Below are 10,938 nucleotides of genomic sequence, written 5' to 3' on the forward strand. Positions count from 1 at the left end.
TCTTGTGCATGCTTGCCTTCTCTCTTCTAGGTCATTCTTACCCTACTAATTCTGAAATCACTAAACAAATACGTCACGGCATCGAATGGCAATAAAGAGAATCAAAATATAGCAATTCTAAGGCAAAATAAGCATGTTTTCTACAATGGAGCAACATTGGAAAGTGAACACAAAACCATGCATTTCTTATGAATAAGTGTGAGAAATGTTAATAAAAAACCCCAAAATAGGCACAAGATAAACCACAAAATCGGGGTTTATCAAATCTCCCCACACTTAAACCAAGCATATCCTCATGCTTAAAATAAAAAGACCAAAGTTCATGGTGAGAAAGGGTTTACAAAATGCAAACTATCTAAGCGAATGTATGCGACTAATGTAAACTTGTCTATCTACTTGGTCAAGGGTGAATCCATCTTCCAAGAACACATGTGAGTATATGGGGTAAAAATGATGTAATTCATGAATCCTACCAAATTGAATATCATTATGAAGTGCATATGGCTTGCTAACAAATGCTTGTGAAAGCCGGGAATAAGGAGTTGAGCATCGAACCCTTACCGGATGTGTATCCGCTCTATGCGCTAAAGTGTATAGGGTTCATCACTCAATCCTCTCCTATTCATGCTTTCCAAGATTTGTCTTTCATCTAACAATCGACAATTACTTAATGCATGCTTACAAGTATCATGAGGTCTTATCTATGGGTTGTAACGTGGCTAGGGTAAGGGTAAGGATGCATATGGTCAAGTGAGCTTAAAATTTGAGTCCTTGATTAACCTAGAATCTCACTAGACACACAAAACAACCTATATAACTATGATACATTACCTAGCTACCCTTGAGTCTCACTTTTTGCACACTTATGCATTCCTTCCAATTCATATTCCATATGCATTGTTTTCACTACTTTGTCTTAGGGCATTTTTTTTGTCCCTTTTTATTGTCTTTCTTCTTCTTCTTTTTTTTCCCTTCATATATATATATATTCTTTCTTTTCTTTTCTTTTTCATAGACCTTCATACATACACATATGGAATTTCCTTTTTCTCCTCTTTTTTTTTGTCCCCTTTTTCTTGGGGTTCATGTACAAAAAGTTCAATGCATATGGTTCAATCATGCACTACATGAGTATGTTTCCAAATCCTAGAATTCTTAATTACAATACACCTTTATATCTACCCAAGTCCCCATGTATACCCTCCCAATTACATGACACATATCCTAACTCTCCTAAGCTAATCAAGGATCCAAATATAAGGACATTCATTGTTTTTCGCTTAGGGTTGTTGATGTGCTCTTTTTAGAAACAAGGGGGTTTATCATAGGCTCAAAATTGGTTAGCAATGGTAAATAAAAGTGTTAAGGCCGTTTGGGAAGAGTGACTATTGAAATGATGGCCTCAATCATTTAAATGCATTCATATACGAAGTAATGGACATATAGAATCAGACAAAGCAAGGATTGCAATCATAGAGAGAGAATAATGCACACAAGAATGGGAATTAATGGTTAACAGATGTAACCATACAATAGGCTCAAAACTTACATGCTTGCGTTCTTAACTCAATCACTATGTTCCAAAATACATTCTTAAAGCAAGTTCATCACAAAAAAAATTTTTGGTAGGGTAGGATACCCCAAAATACAATTTCTTGGAAAAGAAGTTATTATTTGACCAAGCAACTCTATAGAGACTAACTATCATGCAAGGAATATTTACACGCAAACTAACTACACATGCAATGTACTAACTACTAAGCAAGAATTAAATCCATGGGTATTGAAAAGAAGGGAGTGTTACCCATGGAGATCGGTCGAACGACCTCCCCACACTTAAAATTTAGCACGGTCCTCCGTGCTACTAAGAATGCGCAAGGGATGGTCGGAACTGGAACCTTCACTATCCTCTTCCTCAGAGCACTCATCACTTGGGTTGGAGGTAGATGTGGATATTTCAGGTTCTTCCATGCTAAGGGTATCACAACACAGAAGCTTCTTGATGTGAGTGTATCGGCGTTGGTTGTGCCGCTCATATCTATCAATCTTCCGGTGTAGATCTTCTATCCTTTGATGAGTGGATCTTTGCTGTGGTGGTGATGATGAGATGGGAGGAACAATAGGCGGTGGAGCTATGCCAAGGCCTGGGTTGTTCATGGGAAGGTGTAAATATTTTCCAGTAGGGACCACATCGCCCTTAGCCGGAATTATAGCTTTCACATCCATGGCCTCCCAGGGAACACCCGCAGCAGCAACTAAATTAGATACCAAAGCTGGAAATGGCAAATTGCCCCGGTCGTGGATTTGACCCATCGCTTGCTTGGCAAGAAGCGGAATGTTCACCGGTCTCCCAGTGAGAACACACCAAACAAGCAAGGCGAGATCTGCCATGAAGGATGACTTATGGGTGCTAGGTAGGACATAGTGAAATAGGATCTGAGCCCAAGCCCTAGCTTCCACAGTGAGGTAATGTGCATCAATACACTTGGGTCGCATCCGCAGTTGACCATGGGTCCAAGATGCTTCTGGTTCAGCAATGACTTGGAGGATTGAGTTCCAATTAAATCCAAACTTCTCCCGCTGACATAAGACCTCTTGGTACAACCATGCCACTTGGTACCGGTAGGACATTAAGCACTTGCTGAATAGCCTCTTTTGACACCGAGACTTGCTTCCGGCGCACATATACCAATTAAAGAGAGGGAAGATGGTAATTAGTGTAGAACTCTACCACCCATGAGAGGTTGACCTCTTGTGGTTTTCTCAGAAGAAACTCCCATCCTCGCTATTCAATGCGGGGTAGAATGTAAGGAGCAAATTTATTCGGTGGAGCAAGTAGATGCTCAGCATGATAGTTCCTCTCAACCATGAAGGGGAACATAAGTTCACAGAAGCGGTTGGGGAACCTTGAAGTGTCTTTTTCTGGTTTGCTCTTTTCATTATCATCAATAGGAGCGGCTGCTTTCGCCTTTTTAGATAGAGGTTTGGCTCATAATGAAGAGTGCGCCTTAGAGCGTGACTTTGGGGGTGCCCTCTTTGCGGCTGGTTTCCTTGAAGCTATCTCCTTGCCTTTCTCGGTGGCTGATAAACCCCATTTTGAGGGTTTATCCTGTATTGATTTCAGTGGTTTTATCAATGATTCCACACACTTTTCATATGAAAATACAAGCTTTTGTGTTCCTTTCCTAATTTTTGCCTCATGAATGAAAACATGCTTATTTTGCACTAAATTAGATATATTTCTAATCTTCTCTTGGTGCCATTCGATGCCGTGACCTGTGTGTTAAGTGGTTTCAGAGTATAGGGCAGGGATGAACCGGAAGAGAGAAGGAGAATGGGCACAAAGGAAAGGAGCATGAGAAATTGAGCTTTGGGAACTTCAGCAAGGGCGCGTGCGCGCACTTGGCGCGCCCGCGTGGATTGCGCAGCTAGAAGTCAAAGCCAGAAGCCAAGCCACGAGCCGGCATGTGTAGCGGCTAGGCCATAATCCCCATGGGCGCGCACGCGTACGTTGCGCCTCCGCTCGCATTGCAAGATACCCCAGTGGCGCGCACACGTGCTTTGCGCGTGTGCGCTGATGCACGAATATGATTTTATTTTAGAAGTCACGTGATCTGGGAGTGGAGACAGTTGGAGATCCCATCTTGGGGAAGTGCCTTGGCAGGAAGAGCTTAAGAAGACCAGGGGTTGAAGGGTTAAAGGACTTTTGGTTCATTTTAGATTGTTCTAGATATTTTTTCTATTGGTAGTTACACTCTTGGGGGTAGAGAGAGAAAATTCCAAGCTCTCATTAGGGTTCATCTTCTTCCATTTCTGAATTCTCAATCACTCTTTGGTGAGATCTATTGCAATTCTCAATTTACTTTGTTCATGTTATAAATCTTCTTCTCTAATCTCAATTAGTGCTTGTAATTGCTCAATTCTCATAGATCCTAGATTCCACTTTGTAGTTTTGGATTCTATCAATTTCTTGAGAAGTTCATTTCCATTGTTGTTCTTTGTTGATTGTTGTTAATTTCTTGTGTTGAAACACTTTTAATTCTAATTTCTTCTCATTCTTACTATGCCTTTCATCCTTGCTCATCAATTGTTTGATAAAATGCCAACACTAGTTATGGAGTAAAAGTTTCTTACTTGGCATAGGGTTTGGATCATGAGAAAGAGTTGAATAGCTTATGTCAATTGTTGATTTGGAATTGGAAATTGCTAATTGACTTGGAGTGCACTAAAGCTAGATTTCCCTAGGGTAAGCTAAAATTTCGTTTATCAGTGGCCATTCTGAAAGGGAAGGGAAAGAAGGAAATTGTCAAACCCAAAGTATCAACTTAATAAACATGTAAGTGGAATGTGTGCCCAAAAGAGATAGTGTAACAAAGTAATCATATAAGCATGGGTCACAACATTTGGCATGGGATGCATGAGAAAGTAAAGCATGCGATATGGCATGAGAGGAATGATCTCAAGCATCCAAAACAAAGAGCAAGTCATATTCAATGGGTATCTAATTGGCAAGTAACAAGTAGAATGTGTTCAATGCACTTAGAAGAGAGCAAGTGAATGAGGAGGAAGCACTAAATTGAAGATATATGATTATAACCCAAAATGGCATATGTGCATTTTTTCGAACACTTGGCGTGCAATTAACAAGCAATGAACATTTTAAGAGATGCTCAACCAATTAGAAGTCCAAAATGAAGCAGTAATCATCACACAACATCATCACAAAGATAACAATATCAATCAAGAAGATCCATCAAAGTAATCAAAGTTCAAATTCAACATCCATGGCAAAACAAAAAGAAGAAAAGCAAACAAGTAAAAAGCAAGTAGTATAACAAGCAACTAGAAGAGAAACTAAGCAAGTCAACAAGAAAAATCTAACTAGAAAAAGAAATAATGCAGAGAAAACAATGGATGACATAGGGAAGAGGTAGAACCTTGAGAAATGTAAAAGAACAATGGTGATATTCTTGTTGAAGATAAGAAAGAGATGGAAGAGATTTAGTGCCACCGGAGAAGGTGGTGGTTGTCGGTGAGTAACCGGAGACAATGGTGGTGGAGTATGAGAGAGGAGGGTAAGAGAGGTGATGGAGAAAGAAGAAGAAGGAGTAAAGAAAGAAGATAGAAGGGAGAGAAAGAGGCAGGGTGCGAAGCTTTAAAGCTGATTCGCACAACCTGCGCATGCGCGCATAGTGCGCTGACGCGCGAATAAAGAGAGATCAAGGGACGTGAGCGCGTCCTTCACGCGTTCGCGCAAGCACAGACATGCCTCTGGCACAGAGTTAGCATAACTCTCTGGTTTTTATACCAGAGTTGGCATGCAGCTTAGGCGCGCGGACGCGCACACTGTGCTGACGCGTGCATGATGGTGTTGGCGACCGGCACGGGTGCGCGAGGCGCGCGGACGCGTCAGTGCAGGCACAGGCTGGGCACAAACATGGCACAACTCTCTGGATTTTGTACCAGAGAGATCATGTCAAACCATCGACGTGCACGCGGGAAGTGCGTTGGCGCGTCGATGGCCAGGTCGCAAGTTGGCGCGCTGGCGGCGTGTACGCTGGCGCGCAGAAGCTGGCATGATATGGGCATGAGATGGGCATGACTCTCGGGTTTTAGGCCCAAGGGTAGAAATGCACCATCTTCACAGACGCGTGCAGTGCGCTGGCACACCGGTGCCCAAGCTGTCTTTTATTTTTCTTTTCTTCTCTCTTTCTCTTTTTTTTTTTGTTTTGGTAGGTGTCTTAGCTAGTATGCAAGAGAACACTTCACAAATTCATGCATCACTCAAAATATAGCATTCTCTCTATTCCAACAAGTCATCCATACCAAAATGATGAAATTTATCTAAACATCCTAGTTGACCAACAAAAATAACAACAACTAGAATTCCCATGTAATCAACAACATCAAGAAATCACAAAATTCTCAAAAATCTAAACAAAAAGCAGATGGTATACACAAGGAAGATCTTACCACGGTGGGGTGCCTCCCACCAAGCACTTTTCTTTAACGTCCTTAAGTTAGACGGTCAGTTTCTCAAAGTTCTCCTTCTTTAGGTGCATCCTCCAATAGGAACACCTCTAGCTCCCTTAAGAGCTTGTAGCCATGGTACTTCTTCACTCTATGTCCATTCACCTTAAAGGTTGCTTCACTTTTAGAATCAAACAACTCCACCACCCCATAGGGCTTTATCTCTTTTACCTTGAAAGGTCCTTCCCATCTAGAACAGAGCTTGCTAGGCATGAAACGAAGCCTCGAATTGTAGAGGAGCACCTCATCACCCTCTTGGAAATCCTTTTTCCGGATGTGGTGGTCATGGAATGCTTTGGTTTTCTCTTTGTAGATCCGGGCATTCTCATATGCTTCGTTCCTCAAACATTCGAGCTCCTCTAGCTGTAATTTTCTGGCTACTCCTGCTTGGGTCAAATCCATGTTGCATTGCTTTACTGCCCAATAGGCTCTATGCTTAATTTCCATTGGAAGGTGACATGCCTTCCCATAGACAATCCGGAAGGGACTCATCCCTAATAGAGTCTTGTAGGCTGTCCTATACGCTTATAGTGCATCTCCTAACCGGATGCTCCAATCCTTCCTTTGCGGATTGACTACCTTCTCCAAAATTCTTTTAATTTCCTGGTTGGATACTTCTGCTTGTCCGTTGGTTTGCGGATGATAAGCGGTGGCAACCTTATGCACCACTCCATAGCGCTTGAGCAATGCCTCTACCTTCCTGTTACAAAAGTGGGATCCTTGGTCGCTCACGATTGCTCGTGGCGACCCATAACGGCATACAATGTTATTCCTAATGAAAGAAATGACGGTATTGGTGTCGTCAAGGCAGGTAGGTATTGCTTCTACCCACTTTGACACGTAGTCAACTGCTAACAGGATATATAGATACCCATTTGAGTTAGGAAACGGTCCCATAAAGTCAATGCCCCACACATCAAATATCTCACAAAACAACATAGGTTGTTGAGGCATTTCATCCCTTTGGGATGTGTTTCCCGACTTTTAAAACTGATGGCAAGACATACATAATCGGTTAGCATCCTTGAACAAGGTTGGCCACCAGAATCCACAATCCAACACCTTTTTTGCGGTCCTTTGTGGGCCAAAGTGGCCACCACACTCGGACGAATGACAAGCTTCAAGAATGGGTTGGATTTCGGACTCCGGGACACATCTTCGAATTACTTGGTCTACTCCCCTCTTCCACAAGTGAGGGTCATCCCAAATGTAATATTTGGAATCACTCCTCAACTTATCCCTTTGATGTTTGGAAAAGTTGGGAGGGAAGAGTTTCACAACCAAGTAGTTCGCCATTGGGGCAAACCAAGGAAAACTATCCGACACAGCATGCAAACTATCCAATGGGAATGAGTCATTGATCGGAAATGGATTAGATTTTAAATTCTCAAGGCGGCTTAAATGATCTGCAACCACATTTTGAGATCCACTCCGGTCCCTAATCTCAATGTCGAATTCTTGCAAAAGCAAGATCCAACGTATGAGTCTAGGTTTTGACTCATTCTTTGACAATAAGTATTTCAGAGCTGCATGATCTGTGTATACCACTATCTTTGATCCTAGCAAACAAGATCTAAATTTATCTAAAGCATGAACAATAGCTAGGAGTTCTTTCTCAGTAGTGGTATAGTTGGATTGTGCTGCATCAAGTGTCTTAGAAGAGTATGCAATGACATAAGGGAGTTTACCATCGCGCTGTTGATGCGTGAAAACTTGTCTTTTAACAAATTTCCCTTCGGCAAGTATACCGAATTGTCGTCAAGTAAAACTCACAGTAGAGTGAGGTCGAATCCCACAGGGATTGATTGGTCAAGCAATTTTAGTTAGAAGAAAGTGCTAGTTGAGCTGAGTAGAAATTGGATTTGGAATTTGCAGAAAATTAAATGACTGGAAAGTAAATAGCAGGAATTAAAGTGTAGAATCTTAAATGGGGAGTTGGGGTAATAAGCATGAAATTAAATGGTAGAAAGTAAAGATAATGGGTAAGATAAGATATGGGGAAATCATTGGGTTCAAGAGATGTTGCATTCTCCGGATCAAGTTCATTCTCATCTCTTCCTCAATCAATGCATTCATTGATCTCCTTGGCAATCTTAAGTGATTGGATCCCAATTCCTTGGCAATCCAATCTCTCTAAGCTTGAACAATTGCCCAATTCCTTGATTTAATTGCTCATAGGAAGAGATGAAGTGTGGTCACTGATTATACCACATGTATTGCCAAATCAAAGTGTTGGTAGGATTACATGTCACAATATCCATCCAAACCCCAATTTGGTCCAACATGAGAAAGCATTTCTAGCATGATCTCCTCATTCCTTTTCCAAGGCTGAAAGGAGATCCAATTATGGAGAGTTTCTTTTCCAAGACAACTAACCAATTGAATTAAGATTGAAAGCTTTCTAGTAAGATCAAGAGAAAAGAAAGAAGAAGAAGAATGAAAACTATAATTAATCCATCAAATTACAACAGAGCTCCCTAACCCAATGAAAGGGGTTTAGTTGTTCATAGCTCTAGAAATGAAAAATAGCAGAAAAGAAGAATCCATGCTAAAGTGCAGAAAAAGTAAATCTATAGAGAGTGGTGCCCAGAAGTGCTAAACTTGTCTCTAGTTCAAAACTACTCCTATATATACTACTCCTCATGATCTTCTAGTGAGTTCTTCAAGTCTTGGATGTGGGCTCTGGACCATGAGTTAAAGCAGTTCTCATCTTTAGTGGGCCCAGCTTGCAGAGAAATATGAGTTAGGCTTGGGCATTTAGTGGGATTAACATTGAGTCACTTTTTTGGGTGCGAGAACGTTAGTGGCATTCACTTTTTCCACTAACGTTCCACCCTTATATACCCACGTTAACTCCAACGTTAGTAGTCTTAACGTGACTACTAACGTCTCCTATTCAATCCTTGGCCAATGTTAATGGGACTCACTTTTCCCATTAACGTTGGCTTGTGCCCCTTTTCGTAAACGTTAATGGGACTCACTTTTCCCATTAACGTTGGCTTGCCTCTTGCCTCTACGTTAAGTCTCACGTTAGCTTAGCTAACGTGGCTCTTAACGTGGGTGTTCTTCACCTTCGAGAGCATTAGTGACACTCACCTTTGTCACTAACGCTCCAATTGCCTAAAGTTCCTACGTTAGGACTCACGTTAACTAAGTTAACGTGGCTCTTAACGTAGTAAATGAAGCCATCTCCCAACGTTAGTGACAAAAGTGAGTGTCACTAACGTTGGTTCTTTGAATTTAACTCCACGTTAACTTTCACGTTAACAATCTTAACGTGAGAATTAACGTAGGCAATGCTAATGATCCAACGTTAGTGACAAAAGTGAGTGTCACTAACGTTGGAGTTGTTGCTCCTCTTCCACGTTAGAGTTCACGTTAACTAAGTTAACGTGACTCTTAACGTGGGGCATTGCCTAGTTTTCCAATGTTAATAGTGTTCACTTTTCTCGTTAACGTGGAGTTCCCCTTTTTCTTCTACGTTAACTACCACGTTAACTTAGTTAACGTGGCTATTAACGTGAGCTATGGATGGCTTCGCAGGCGTTATTGGTGATCACTTTTCTCATTAACGTTGCATGCTAAGCTCCTTGCCATTCCACGTTAGTGTTCTCGTTAACTAAGTTAATGTGAATGCTAACGTGGTTCTTCCATGCTTCATTTGTCCTGAAATCAAACAATTAAAGTGCATCAAAGCTCTAGCTAAAGTCATGAGATTATGCATCATCAAGTTATCATGCAATTCTAGCAAAAATCTCATGAAATCATGCAAAATTCACAATAGTTGCTTGAATCAATGTGTAAGTGTATTTTCACCCAAAACTTGCCTTATTCACTCAGAAAATGCATGAACCTACCCTAAAACAGTAAAGAAAAGGTCAGTGAAACTGGCCTAGATGCCCTGGCATCACAACACCAAACTTAAAGCTTGCTTGTCCCTAAGCAAGTACTGAAGCATAAGAAAAATGAAATGAAAGAACAAGAAGATAAAATAGAAGTGGCATTCCTGGTTCATGGAGTTTCATGCATAGCAACTTAGGTTCTTTCCCTTTAGGTTTCAAGCCTTTATCAAATCCCTAGTCACTCTCTTGATTGCATCCTTGGAGGCTTCTTTCTTAGTGATGCTTCCTTTCTTTTCAAAGTTTATTTTTCTTTTTGCTAAGTGCTTTGTAAGAGGGAGACTTTTTATGATAAGCTTTTAGCCAACACTCCCAAACCAGTTGGTTTTAGGGTGCTAGGTGTTAAGACACCCCTAAGGACTTACTCCCTCAAGTCTCTTTCCCTCATACATACACACCACAGGCACATGGTTTATTATTCTTTCTTTTTTGAGACCTTGGTGTCCTGCACCTCTTTGGGTTACTAAGTGCTCTGTAGCAAGGGTTACTCTTGATAGTGGACTTTCAGCTGATAATCCTGGATTAGTTAACCCAAGTTACCAAGTGATAAGGCACCCCTAAGAGCTTATTCATCCAAGTATATCCCTTGTACATAAACACCACAGACACATACCTCAATTTTTGAAACCCTTGGTGCCTAGCATTGTTTCTTATTGTGTTTCTTTACTTATTTTCAATTGTATTGCTCTTTTTCTTTTCTTGTTGGGATCTTATTGTTTAGCTAGACTCCAAGAATGTGTCTCAAACATAGGACTTAGGATGGATAGTTGCTTTCTTTTCTTTCTTGGTGAACCAACTTAGCTTACTAATCATCCTACCACAAACATTCAGAATGCACTTCACAAAATGACTCCACTCTTGTTCTTTCCATAACATTTTCTTTTAGATAAACTTAGAGAGACAAGCATACAAGTAAGGAAGATGGAAGTGAGCATTCAAGACATTAAGCTCAATAACATAGACCTAAGCAATGAAACTTAAATGCATAATTGAAAATTCTAAACTACCA

At 40.9% G+C, this 10,938-nt stretch overlaps 1 protein-coding gene across 1 annotated transcript; it reads right to left on the reverse strand.

Annotated features, from left to right (window-relative positions):
- Nucleotides 1–6,036: 6,036 nt before the first annotated feature.
- LOC130949686 (uncharacterized) lies at nt 6,037–6,432 on the reverse strand. The gene has a single exon (XM_057878339.1). It carries the CDS (start codon nt 6,430–6,432, stop codon nt 6,037–6,039), a length of 396 nt encoding a protein of 131 aa, XP_057734322.1.
- Nucleotides 6,433–10,938: the final 4,506 nt, after the last annotated feature.

Source organism: Arachis stenosperma, chromosome 9 (genome assembly GCF_014773155.1).
Source record: "Arachis stenosperma cultivar V10309 chromosome 9, arast.V10309.gnm1.PFL2, whole genome shotgun sequence".
Lineage (NCBI taxonomy): Eukaryota > Viridiplantae > Streptophyta > Magnoliopsida > Fabales > Fabaceae > Arachis > Arachis stenosperma.